At 38.1% G+C, this 14,599-nt stretch overlaps 1 protein-coding gene across 1 annotated transcript; it reads right to left on the bottom strand.

Moving 5' to 3' along the window:
* Window positions 1-8,459, bottom strand: LOC130731467 (pectinesterase-like). The gene is given in 3 exon segments (XM_057583768.1): window positions 1-574; window positions 577-849; window positions 7,338-8,459. Coding segments are annotated over 3 exon segments (1,752 nt in total). The 5' UTR covers window positions 8,401-8,459; the 3' UTR covers window positions 1-158.
* Between the last annotated feature and the right edge of the window lie 6,140 nt (window positions 8,460-14,599).

Raw genomic sequence — 14,599 nt, 5'->3', positions numbered from 1 at the left:
TGAATAAATAACATTCAAATTTAAACAAATTTATAAGAAACCTCTTCAAAAGCAACGGCTACATTGCCCTTGTCCATACATGACAGCAAATATAGATGGAATTGGGATAGCCATAGCCTAGAGTTAAATATAAGTACATATATATGCGCACAACTTAATTAAAGACCAAGAGAGAATGGGAATCCAGTGGAGGACAACCAGGTAGAACCTGCAATGAAATTAGCTGGAGTAAAAGCCTGGGCCTCGGAAGCACTGGTGATGACCTTAAACCCTTTCCAGTTAACCCTTCGGGAGGTGGCAGCACCTGGCCCAGTGTTGAGATACTCCCCATAAAACAAGGTATTGAGAGCAAAATTGCCATTCCACTCGTGCCAGCCAGCAGGGTCAATGACATCAGTTATGGAAGATTGCATGATAACAGTCCTAGAGTAGTCCTTCCATGGCCTCCCAAGGAACGTGGGGAAGCTGCTCTTAACGGCTTCCAAATCCTTGGTGGCACCAATCCTACACTTTTGGATGACAATGCCTGTGTTTTGGTTAGGATCAAGGCGTCCTTGTGCAGTGACCATGTTCTCTGGCCTGAGTTGGGACGCCTGGCATGGATGTCACAGTCTTGGAACACAACAGCTGAGTTCCCAAAGATGAAGTCAACAGTGCCAGCTATTAAACATTTCACAAAGAACTGCCGATTGCTGTGAACGTAGAGGGTGTCTTGGTACGCAAGGAAGTCGCACAAGTAGAAGGCTGAGAGATCTGCCCCCACTCGAAGGGCCACTGCTTGGTGCTTTGAGGGACCTGCTGTGTTTTGAAAGGTAATGTCTCGCGCCAAGAATCCTTCACCCACCACGGCTGCAGAGCATACACATGTACATAAGAGAAGTTAATGGTAAATCTAGCTTTAATTAGTATGAAACAAAATTAGCAACTATGATAAAATTATTTCTTGAATATGAAGTTGGATTGGGAATCCATGCTTTTTGTAGCATATGTCTATAGTATATATGCCTCAATTTACCGTAAAATGAGCAAACCTTTCTACTATATATATATATATATATATATATATATATATATATATATATATATGAGACTTGTAAGCAGGGACATAGGTTGTTCTTTCAAGTATCAACACTAGCTACCAGTATTTGTGATGTTCATGAAGACTCTTGTACAGCTTCCATTTTCAATTGAAAACTGTCTTTCTTGTTGTGCCACCAGAGCAAACACCTTATATATAGGTGGCACTGGATCAATCAACGTGATTTGGGATCTCACAACTGAGAATTGGTCATTCATCCCTAGTAGGAATCAGACAACACTATTCCTCTTTTCCTTCACCTTGGTAATTGCTCTCTGAAAGAATGGGGGAATTCAGAACCACTGATATGATGGGTTCTCATTCGGGTGGATATAGAGTGGGCTTGAGGGATTTTGTGCATTCTGCACAATTAGAACCAAGGGTTCTGCCATGGGAGAGGCTGCGCAGCAGAGCTAGAGCTCTGATAGCTCTGATACTAGTATAACAGAAAACTAGATGAAGAAGAAAATAGAATGTAGAAACCGATAGAAGCTAATTTTCGCCATTATATATTATTGGTGCATGCTTGAGTGCCCATAAATTCAGTTGAGTGTAAGCTACAGGAGTGATATGTACCAATAATGCATGGACACTTAATAAGACAAGTGCTATGACCCCAGCTGAATTTTAGCTTACTAAACATGCCCTCACCCTTTTTAATAATTATCTATGTAAAACATAGTCATTCCGAGACCCATATTCTCCACCCCCAATCCATCATCAACATTCAACAGAAACCCTCAAACCACCACCGGGAGAATGAAAGGATTTCGGTTCTCAGCTTTTGAGTGGATTATCCAACCAATCCTTTGTCTCAATTCAGCTGGGTAAAGTGGGATTTAATAGCATTGGTGGTAGCTTCTGGTGTTGGAATATCCTCTTGATTAAAAACGTTGGGACTGTTGATGGCTTTGGGTTTCACTGGGAATGTTTTTAATTTTGTGTTGGAACCGTAGAAACATAGTCATTCTATTTTCAAATCAGGTCATTTCTACTTGCTTGTTGTTAGTTCTATTCTACTTTCTTCCTCTGTTCTCCCCCCTTCTGTTTCTACCTCTGTGCCTCTTTAATTCAATTTGTTGCTAACCCAAAAAAAAAAAAAAACCTACTAAGAATCAAACCATCCCAAATCACCGTACAATCCCTTTCTCATTACCACCGCACCAATTGCCCACACATCCGACATAACTGTACAATCCCTCACCAATCGCTCCCCTAGGACTACGACCTACGCCGTGACGGCACCATTAAACCGCGTCTTGATGTGGAGATTTCTGAAAGCCATAGCCAGCCCACCCAGAGACAAAAATAGAGATCACACAACATCGTCCCATCTGAAGAAGGGGAAGTGCCTCGGCGGTGATGGTGGTGTTATTGTAGGGGAAAGAGGAAATTGGTGGTGGTTGTGGTTCTGGGTTATTAAAAGGGAAAAGGGCTAGGTGTTTCTGCAATTTTTTTGAACGTTCTAACCCTCCACCGCCGTGGTGGTTGGACGGAGATGAAGATGTGGCACGGACGGTGGAGGTTAGTCGGTGGCCGGAGTTTGAAGGGAGGGGCTGGGAGGAGAAGAGAGTGGAAGAAGCGTGCAAGCTATAGGGACACAGTAGCCGAAAGATTGAATTAGAAAAACAAAAGGTTTTGGGGTTAGTTTATAGGGTTAATCATCTACTTGGTCCCCGCCTTTGTCTCGCCGTCTGAAATTAGTCCCTTCCCGAAAAATTTACAAATTTGGGTCCTCTCGTTTGCAATAAGTCTGGAGCCGGTCCTCGCCGGAGCCCGGAGCTCCGGCGAGTGATGAATAGGCATGCTGACTAGATAAATGAGGCTGACGTGGCAAGAGAAAAAAAATTAAAAAATTACATGTCAAATTAATTACCCAAATAAACCCTAAATTAATTAACAAAATCAATTCCCCAAATTAATTCTAAACAAAATCAGTTCCCCAAATGAATTCTAAACAAAATCAATTCCCCTAACCAGCCACCACGTCCCTTTTCATCTTCACCTACGAACCCAGCCACCATCACCCAGAAATCCACCCCCACCTCCAGCAAGCTCAACAACCCACCAACCCCACCCATACCCAGCCACCGAGAAACCACCACCCAAACCCAACCAGACCCGTCAGTCACCACCACCACCCTGAAACCCACCCCCACCTCCTGCAACCTTAACAACCCAGCAACCATTTACTTCCCTTTTCATACGACGACCACACGAACACCAAAGAGAGACTGACAAAGAAAGAAGAAGAAGAAGCAAAACAAGAGCAAAGGGCAGATCGAGAGCCTCGCGCCGCCGTCACCTCCTCTTCTCCAGACCTTGTCTGTGCCATCGCCATCTCCCTCTCCGATCTGAAGCTCTACACGCCACCACCTCCGATTGCCTTCGTCGCTGCTGCTTCTTGCTGCCCTAACCCAGCGCCGCCGTCACCAATCTCCACCTCGTGAAGCTCCGACGACGGCGAGGGTGAGGGTGAGGGTGAGGTTTGAAGGGAGGGAAGAGGTGGGTGTGTGTCGAGTTGGAGGAAGTCGCGGTTATGGTTGGGGGTGGAGGTTGAGGTTGAGGTTTTAGTGAGTGGTGGTGGGCGTTTGTTGGGGGTGGTGGCTGTTGGGGTTGGGGTGGTGAAGAAGAAGAGATGATGAAGAGGAGAGAAGAAGAAGAAACAGAAGCAGGGAACCCTAATTTGGGGAAATTGGGAATGATCTTAGGGTTTGAAATTGGGATTTGGGTTAATTTAGGGGGATTTGGGTTAATTAAATCGTTTATTTATTTTTTATTTTATTTTTTATTTTTTTTAATGCCACGTCAGAAAAAATTATCTAGTCAGCAAGCCTAATCATCACTCGTCGGAGCTCCCAACTCCGATGAGGACCTGCTCCACACACTTTCCAAACGTGAGGACTTAGATTTTTAAATTTTCCGGGGAGGGACTAATTTCAGACGGCGACACAACCACAGGGACGAATTAGAGGATTAACCATAGTTTATAACTACAATAAACCTACAGGGTTGATTCAGAGTTTTCATCTGTAATTTTCCTATTGATACATATTACTCATGTATTTGACCTAAAATTTTTTTTGCTTGTACCAGAGGAAATGCTTATATTATTGATCTCACTAAACAATTTATATTCTATATAACCTGTATCTGTATTAATATGAGTAGCAGCTAGCAGAACTAAAACCAAACTTAACAAGTACGTACAGTGCGAATTCGAATTCTGATATAAAACCAAAAGACATTACTACTTACTGTCATAGACAACGATGTAGCAATTAATAGGCTTGTCTAGACAAGTTCAAAGTTTCAAACACGTACAGTACCCTACATTTATTAAGTGCGTTTGCATTATGGTTTCTTATGGTTTTGATGGACCTAAATTATATATATATAGAGATATTTTTAATTTCTTTCATTTGGTAATGGCTATAGTAACAGGAAGATTTTAAACTTTTTGCTTTAGAAAACGTTAATACCCTTTGGGGTGGAAATTTTTGTTATCTAAATTTATTTCTCATTTTACAATTATTTTCTTGTATTATATAAATTTACCTTGTAAATCTAATTAATTACCTTTTAAAAGTGATTTCATTTCACTTTTCAGTTTATTTTAAACATAAAATTATTCCCGTTTTTTTTTTCGAAAATTTAAAACAAACAATCGACCACTTTAAATTGTTATATTATTGGATTGGTTGAATAGATATAATAAAAAAAAACTAAAATGAAACAACACAAGTTATTATAGTTGGAATAATTTAAGAATAATTTATTCTAACATAATTCATTTTAATTATACCATTTTTTAAAATTATATATCATTTTTTCTTAGTTTTGGATTATGAGAGAAAATTAAAATAACATATATATATATATAATTTATTTTAATTTTTTTTTGAAACTATTTATTTTAAGTTAATAAAACAAGAGATTAATTTATATGCACTAACGTTGTAAATAAGTTTTAAAAATTCATGCAATTACAACCCTCCATTTTGCTAGTTCATAATTAATTTTAAATTGAATGATATTTAAAATATAAAATGGAATTATGTGATTGAATGATTGTGTAAATTTGTTTACACTGTCGTGCATATAAATTAATCTCATAAAACAAATCGTTAAAAAATTAATAAAACAAAACTTTTTATTGCTTTATCAAATATAAAATAAATATTTGAATAATAATATGTCAAATTTTCTACCCAACATTTTCATTTACGCCAATTGTTATTTCTCTCTGACCCTCTTTTGGTTAATTGGTTCCCGTCATGAACTATACTTACCAATCAAGTCTATGGCTACCATGCATTTTTTATCTATCTAGTGACTCTGGTCAAGTCCCTCACCTCCCGCTGCTCCAACTTTCACTGGAAGCATGTTTTTCGCGAAGCTAACTCTGTAGCCGACGCTTTTGCTAAGAATGGGCTATCCTTGCTCATGCCTATGAGGATCTATGATAGTTTACCTCCTTTTGCTTTCGTTTCTTTTAGGTTTGACTCTTGTAATACTTTCTATGAGAGAGTTTAGTTGGGCGCTTTAAGTCCTGAAATTAATAAAAAAAAAAGACTCTGGTCAATATCTAGTGACTCTTTTCAATACATATCTCTATTCTTGCTAATTGCTATATTTATCTAAACTAGTTTGAGACCCGTGCTTGTCAAACACGCACGGGGATATTATATAATTGAGGCTATCTTACTCATGCTTTATTCATTCATGTTAAATAATTTTTATAAAAAATTTAAAATCTAAAGTTTAATTCGAATTTCAAACCTTATAAATGGTTGATGTTGGTTAAAATTGATGAGAACAGACTGGTAGTTTGTAATAAAGGAGCTTGTCCATCTTTAGCTTTCTTTTATAAAATCTTTGAATAATAATATGTCAAATTTTCTACCCAACATTTTCATTTGAGTAATGATATATACACACCTCATTTTTAAAACACTTCATTTCCACCTCTTTTTGTTTCTATCTCTTTCCTCTTACGATCTATCACATCTCATACTTTCTCTCCCTTACTTTTTCTTTTCTTCCTATCTCTCTCATCATTCCACCTCAAAAAAGAGGTGTGTGAGTAACATTATTCTTTTCATTTACGCCAATTGTCATTTCTCTCTGCCATGAACTACTTACGAATCAAGTCTATAGCTACCATGCATTTTTTATCCATCTAGCTAGTGACTCTGGTCAATATCTAGTGACTCTTGTCAATACATATCCATTTTCTTGCTATATTTATCTAAATTTTCCGTATTTATTACGGTAAATTAAACCTAGCTACTACTTCATGAGTTGGTTGAGTTAAACCTCGATGAGAACAGACTGGTAGTTGTAATAAAGGAGCTTGTCCATCTTATCTTAATCTCACTGCTTTCTTTTATGAATACAGGCTGGTTCCCAATGAGTTACACATCTGACACTTACTAAGAATGGACCAATCAACTTATATTAATTAGAGACATTCTTTTTTTAATTTGACTGGTGCAAATAAAATTGGACTTGTTAAGTTTACATTAGGGTGCACATGGACGGGTAGGCCCAATGAAACCATCCAACCCAATCCAATCTAATGGTAAAAATACGGATTGAAATGGGCAAACGGGTCTATCAGATGGATTTTATTACGATCCAATGAACTTTGGATCGGATATTGAATTTCATAATGTTCCATCCAACCCAACCCGAAATCCAATCATATAATAATAATATATTATTTAATATATATTTATAATAATTTTAATTTTTACCTAACCTACTAGTAGGGTATGTGATTTATGAAGACTTGGAGTCTTACTACTAGAGTGATTTTTATGAGATTTGGAGACTAATTTGTTTGTAATTACTTGTCATATTTAAAGACTTAGGATACTTGTTTAGTTATGTGTTGTTGTATAGATGTGTGTAGACGGAAGTTATGAACTTATGATGTAATTGCATGTTAGAGACTTGAAATACTTGTTTTTTAATATTGTTCAATATTTCAGATTTATTTTTATTTTAATATAGCGAAATCAATCCATCCAAACCAACCCGAAGATTGTCGGATTGGGTTGGTTCGGGTTCGTAGGTGAAAGTTGACGAAATCTAACCCAACCCAACCCAAACCAAACAGTTTTGATCGGTTCGGATCCTGATTAGCCTGAAAATCCATCCAACACAACTCATGTGCGGCCCTAGTTTACATACATATATATATCTACAGTGCGTGGCCATTAAATAACAAAAAAAAAATGAAGGGAAGACATACCGACGGTGGCAGAGTTGAAGGTGGTGCTGCCATCAACAACATTTCTACTTGCCGTGATGATAGTGTTGGTCCTCCCATCACCAACGAACATGATATTAGTCTTCTTCTTCGGCACATCCACATTCTCTCTGTAGACTCCTGCTTTTATCTTAATAATGTATCTCTTGCTACTCTTCTCAGGAGCTGCAGCCACCGCCTCTGACACCGTCTTGAACTTCCCGCTGCCATCTGCCGCTACCACCACATCAGGAGTCACCGTGCCCGCTTGCAGAAGCCGTCTGTCGGTGGCAGAAATCCATTCGGGCCACCTGATCATCATCCCATCCTCCTTATCCTCCAGCTGATCTATGGACATATACATCAGTTTCCTCCTGCTGTTGTTGATCTCATCAGTGAGGTTGTTGGTCATTGCCAGTGCGTTGCTGCACATGCGCTCCGCATGCAATTCTCCTTCCTCCAGATACTTCCTGAGGTTCTTGTCAGCTACGTCGTGGGAGAAACCATCCAAGCAAGTAGCTTGGTTAGTTATGGCGGAGCTGATCAGAGTCTTGAGATGATCAGTGTGGCGAGACAGAGACAGATCAGAATGTATGAGATCATCCTTGGCCTTGCTCAGCTCGTCGAGGGTCTCATCAATGGTTTCCAGGCAATCGTGGAGAGCGGTTTTCTGCCTCTTGGTGAGCGTGTGGCCGGCGCCCTTTCTTTCTAAGAGCAGCCTCTCCACCGTGAAGTAATTGCGCTGAACAATTCCAGTGGTGATGTTCAAGGACAACTCTATCACATCTTTGTGACCGGAAACTACTTTCTGAGAGTCAGAGTTGGAGGAGGCTAATAGTGTTGACAAGCACAAATCTGGGTACAGAGTGCTGCTGCAAGCGCTTTTGATGATCACGTGGGATGAAGAGAAGTAGGCAATATTATCGTTCTTGCCACGGGAACTTACTGATACGCCCACAACCACAATGGCGGCGACCACAAGAAGCAAAGTAGCAAAGAGAGGCCAGAAGAGCTTCTTGTTAGACGACGAGGAACCTGAAATTTTGTTAAAGGCTAATTGTTTCATCTTGCTCGTGGTATGGGTGTTTCGAGAGTGAGTTGTCTTAGAGAGAAATTAAGGATCTATATAGAAATAGATGGATAAATCAACAATCATATATACCCACTCATTTTTTAAACACTTTATTTCCACTCATTTTTATTTGACTTAAATAGTTAATGGTCAAATTGGTCTCTGTCTTTGTATCGGATTTTGAATTTAGTCTATCCACAAAAGAAACTAAGCGATATCTCCATGAACTTTCACTCATTTAAGTATTAGTTGCTGAGTGGTAGGGAAGTGCTGATGTGAGTGGGGAACTAGGGAAATTTTCTTTTTCAAATTTTATTCAATTCTTCTAGTTTTGATTATTATTTTTTTAGAGAAATTTATATACATTTTTTATGCAAAGAAAAAAGAAAATATTGTAATTATTTGATGCACTAATTAATTGTAATTGTCTTTTTCTCTAGAACCTTGGGTGAGGCATAGCCCTCCCCTGCCTCCATGTAGTTCTGTCACTGGCTAATCTGGCACGCCACGTGTAATTTAAAATTAATTTTAAATTCCACATAATAATTAACTAATTATTTAAAAAAATTGAATAAAATTAAAATTAACAAAATAATTAAATTAATTGAAGAACATCTTCTTCATCATCTTCAACAAATCTTCATTTCATTATCTTCATCTCACTCTTCATCCTCATCCCAACCCATATTTTTCTTTCTCTTCTTCATTATTCTTTAACATTGTTCATTCTTCATACTTCAATCTCATTAAAACCCAAAAAAGAAACCCCTCAAATAAACAAAAACAAGAATAAAAACCCAAAAATCTTCGTCTTCATGTGAAAATACAGAAACCCATAAACATGAAAATTATACCAAGAAGTAGAACAAGGAACATGACAAATATGGAAAATAAAAAATTCAACCTTGCTAAGCATCAGATTTGCAAAATAAAAAGCAGAACAAGAAGAAGAGCAATCCCTAGGCATTGCCATCAGATCTTCATTTTCTTCTTCTTCATCTTATTCCCACCACATTTGCCCTTTATCTCAACAAATTAACAACTGAAACCCAAAACACTCAGTCCTAGAAAACCAAATTCCAGAAACCCTTCACCCTACCTTCAAAATTGATTGTCTTCTTCAGATCAGGAACAACCTTAAACGCTGAAGCCTTCGGGTAAAGAACAAATTTTGATGTCACGATACAGTAGATGAATCCATGGGTGCCCAATAAATAGGCACAACTTAATTAAGAAGAAGAAGAGCTTTTACCACCATCGCCATGTTTGCATCAGTTAAGAAGAAGAAAGCGTGGAACAAACCCAGATCAAGCCATCTCACTCAACGACGAACCCAAATCGAGCACCAAATGGATCCATATCGAGCAAGAGCAAGAGCAAGACCAAACAGATCCAAATCAAGTCATCCCCATCACTATCGAACCAAGACAAACCCAAATTGAGTATGATGATGATATTGATGAGTATGTTGGACTCTTGTTGTTGGAACTGAATGTGCTATTGTGGGTGGCTAGGTCTTGTGCACTTGGTAAAATTTAATTAGGAATGACATGGATAATGCCAATTCAGTACTCCCCTGCCACTCAGCACCCTCGCCGGACCTCCACCCTCTAGCGATGACTAATACCCAAATGCGTGAAAGTTCAGGGAGATATCGCTTAGTTTTTACCGGGGAGGGACTAAATTCAAAATCCGATACAAAGACAGAGAACAATTTGACCATTAACCCTTTTTATTTCTATTTCTCTCCTCTTATCATCTATCACATCTTATACTTCACCTCTCTTACTTTTTCTTTTCTTTATATCTCTCTTCTCATTCCACCTATTTCCACCTTAAAGAGAGGTGTGAAAGCAACATTATTCATGGATAAATAGAAAGGTGTGGGGCCTTAAGTTAATCACGCACAATGTTGACTATAGATATGTCTGCAAACTACAAAGCAAGGGGTCTTTGGTGTGAATTAGGCAATTAGCTCTCCAAGTGAATTTCTCATTGCCCTGTTAAACCTTGACTGTACGTTTTTTATTCAAATACTTGCTTATCAAGATGAAAATTTATATGTAACAAGTTTGCGTTGTCATCCTCAGCTGAATAGCTCGCCACGTGGACTGTTGACCGATCAAAATTGATGACACGTTATCAATTGAACTTGATTTAGTAAAAAAAATGTCAGAAATAACATTCAAATGATTTGAAAGTCGGAGACCCAATTTTGTTCCCCTTACTTCAAGGACCTAAAACATATTTAAGCTTAAATTTTTTGATGAATCTTCTCTTCAGTGTCTTCTTTTTTTAATCTAAGTGTCTATTTAAAATCTGCACTATATATTTCTCCCACGAGTGTTGACAGGTGAACATACGAAATTTGGTGGTACATACATTTGACGTACACATTATTAACATTTTTAACCACCATAAAACATTAGCAAGATTAAAAACCCTCACTATTGTGTAAAATATTATTGACAGTTTGTGCTGCTTGGAACTTAAAGACAACTCTGTAAGACCAAGATCTCTAGGTTTTGATGATAACAAGTATATAATTGTGGATGAACAATTTTGGTACTCTAACGTTTGCTTTTTATGTGTTTGACAAACAGATTTTGATTCTGATTAAGAGATGATTTCATCAGAAGTCAAAGACCAAAGATTGACCAATAATCCGCTTCCGTACTCACTACGTTCTGATGAACGGTAGATTATTCCTTCAGAAGTTCTAAAGATGAAGCTCTGATAATGGGTTATGAAGATCAAGTGTTGAAGACCAGAAGTTCTGAGAGAACGGTCATTGACCCTGAAGACTTAAAGATTCTTTAGACCCAAAGAAAGCCGGTTCTTAAGACCAGAGGTTCTGATTGAACGGTTCATATGCCGAAGACTTGAAGTTCTGAAGATCCAAGCAACCTGGTGACTCTGATTAGAAGCTTCACGAGTTCCAATGAGAAGCACCTTTGAAGATCAGAAGTTAAAAGCAAAAGGCAAGGGTCACTATCAAATGTACAAGCGAAGTGTACTATTTTGACAGCCTATCTAACGAGGATCAGCCACAACAGGTTTTGGAAATTCCAGAAGTGCCCTCCAACGGATAGAATCTCACAACGGAAACATCACTCAAAACTTGGAGTATATAAAGGCTGAAGAAAGGAAGAAATGACTAAGAAACTATTGCGATTCAAAATACACTCAAGTGAATACCTTAGCAATTATTTTATTCATTGTTCTAATTCTGTTTACACATTGCTTGTTTAGAAGCACTTCATTGTAAACACAAACTTTGTTCAAAGTGTTTGTAATTCCTTAAGGGATAAAGTTAGGTCAGAATCCTTGAGAAGACTAAGACGTGTGTGTCTTAGTGATTGCTAGTTCATAGGTGTGTTAGTCACTGAGCAAGTTGTGCTAGTGCAGATTATAACAACCTTTGATTAGTGGATTACCTTCATTCAACAAAGGAAGAAATCACCTTGACGGGTGGACTAGAGGTAGCTTGAGGATTTGTTCAAGTGTACCAGGATAAAATCACCGTGTCTTTCTTCTTTTATCCTTTGCACCCTCTATAATTTGAAACCGAGAGATTTTCTTGATAGCTTAAAAGGAAACATTTTTTTTTTGCAAAACCCTATTCCAACCCCTCTTTCTAGTGTTTTTCATACCTTCAAACTCAAGTTGTGGGTATTTTCGTACGACCTTGGTTGTCCGTAAGCTTTTCTTTTCGCAAATTAAAATGACCTAGTCCTACTTCTAAACACCAGATTCCTCCAACACCTCCTACCATTCGTAAGGAAAAAATGAGTGGTATCAACATTATGATTCGCATAACAGAAATAGAAACACCACCACCTTGTTTTGCCCTTGTTCAGGTCGGCTCATAAGCCATAAATCCCAATTCCATCGACCGACCCAATGGACTTGCTGTAAGTAAGTGTCATAAGATCATACCAGATGACTTAGTAATGTAACATCTAGTCCATACAATACCTGAGTGGTCAATCGAAGGCCGAGACACGATAAGCAAAGCAAGGCAGCCCAAAGCTGACCATGCTCTCGGAACCTCCAGATGACGACTTCCTTTACATATGCAGAGACAACTGTCATAAAACACGAGTCTACTTACGTAACATGCATTCCTGTAAGCTTTTCTAAGACTCAAAGATTTTCTCATTCCCTTGTCACTGACTTGAACTTCAAAGTGTATTCTACAAGTACTCCTTCAGTGTGCATTCAGAGCATCTCAAGGTCGTGCTTCACCATAGAGACAAAGGAGAACTTCTTAGTTTTACTCAAGGAAGGACCACCCTTAAATCTGCAAGCTCTGCCTTAAGGTTTGTGTGTTGTGAACTCACTTGCTCCTTTTGAGCAACAACTATTTGGGTCTTTTTTTATGCAACCTTTGTGGAGCACCATACTCTCTTCTAGCATCATGTACATCATATCTTGAACCTTATAAGTCTTATGTGGATACTGGGACTCGAATGAGAAGCTTTTGGTGGCTCTTGAGTAAGGGAAATGACGTGAGGTTGTAAAGCTTAGACATGTCACCTGCACCATATATTTTCCCTTTGCACTTCCCACTTGTCATCTCAACTCATACTTTTATAGCATTGGATGAATCAACCTTTGTTGCAGCCCTGCTTTGATATGAGGATTGACCCATCTACGCATGAAACTTGGTAAGCACAAATAAAAGTTATTGTTAAAGTTGTATGTAGCATGTTACAAGTAATCCAATTAATGCTTAATTATATACTTACCAGAGTATTTTTAGATCTCATGTCCTCCCAAACAGGGACGGACCCACGTTGCTAGCATATGGGGCAAATGACCCCACGTCTTTTTTACTGGTACTTCATACTATATCTTAAAATAGAAATAAAACATTACAATGCCCCCACATATTTAATGAATGCTCTCATACTTTGTCAATTTTACCTCTAGTGCCATTGAAAAATCAACTTTTGTTGTGTTGATCCACTACATTTTACTTGTCCACTTTATATGCCCCCACATATTTAATGAATGCCCTCATACTTTGTCAATTTTACCTCTAGTGCCATTGAAAAATCAACTTTTGTTGTGTTGATCCACTACATTTTACTTGTCCACTTTATAGAAGAGACTGAGATTGCCAATTAATAATGTGAATAAACCGTGACAATGGTCAATGGGTCCTGAGTTTTTTTGTTTGGTTACACTTTAAAAATGGGTACTAGTTTCTAGTTTGTTTTTTATTGCCTTTTTGTGATTTTCTTAGGTGCTATAGTGTTTTATAAATTGATAATATCAATAGGTGGTTAGTTAAAGTGATACGTGCTTAAAAATTACCTCATGCGAAGAAGGTTTGTAAACATATAATAAGATAAATTAATAATATACACATATTTATATTTATAATATTCTGAAACTAATTGAATAGTGAATATTTAAAATTTTATTGGGGCGTTTATCTTTTATTCTATCAAACTTTTTAATAGTTTTTTTTTACAACCTTCTAACTTTTTAATAGTTATATGTTATATTTTTACTGTTTGAAATTTTTATGCGCATATTGTCCCCACGACATAAAATTTCTGGATCCGTCACTCCTCTCAAATATGGTCTTTCTCATTGGTGTGGGTAGTTTGAAGACCTCATGGAAATATTTTGGTCTTCCAAACTCTCTCTCTCCTAATTAATATATGTTAACCATATATATAGTACAAACATGTAACTAATTTGTTTATTTATAAAAGTAAGAAGGCTTAATTCCACTTTGGGCCCCTGATCTTTCACAAATGAGCGATCGGGGCCCCCCGTGTTTAAACGTAGCGGTCAGGCACCCCAACGTTTCAAAAACGTGCGTTTCAAGCCCTTCTGTTAAGTGTCGTTAGTTTGACTAACGGAACTAGTGACGTGGATTTTCTTTTTCATTTTAATATTATTTTTTTACCCAAAAATCCCCCCCCCAAATTCTCTCTCAATCTCTCGACATCTCTCCCTTTCTCACTTTCTTCTCCATTCTTCTCCATTTTTCTCACTTCATCTTCTTCTTCATGGTCGCCGCCACTGCTCTTCGGCCAAGCCACCACCACCGCGAGCTTCCTCACGCGAGCTCGCCGCTGGCCACACCACCATTACTGGGCCTCCTTCTTCTTCTTCTTCTTCTTCTTCTTCTTCCATGAGAGCCACCGCCGCTGGTCACACCACCATCACTGCG

Source organism: Lotus japonicus, chromosome 1 (genome assembly GCF_012489685.1).
Source record: "Lotus japonicus ecotype B-129 chromosome 1, LjGifu_v1.2".
NCBI lineage: Eukaryota > Viridiplantae > Streptophyta > Magnoliopsida > Fabales > Fabaceae > Lotus > Lotus japonicus.
The sequence above is the reverse complement of the archived record's forward strand: the minus strand, read 5'-3'. Positions and strand labels throughout refer to the sequence as shown.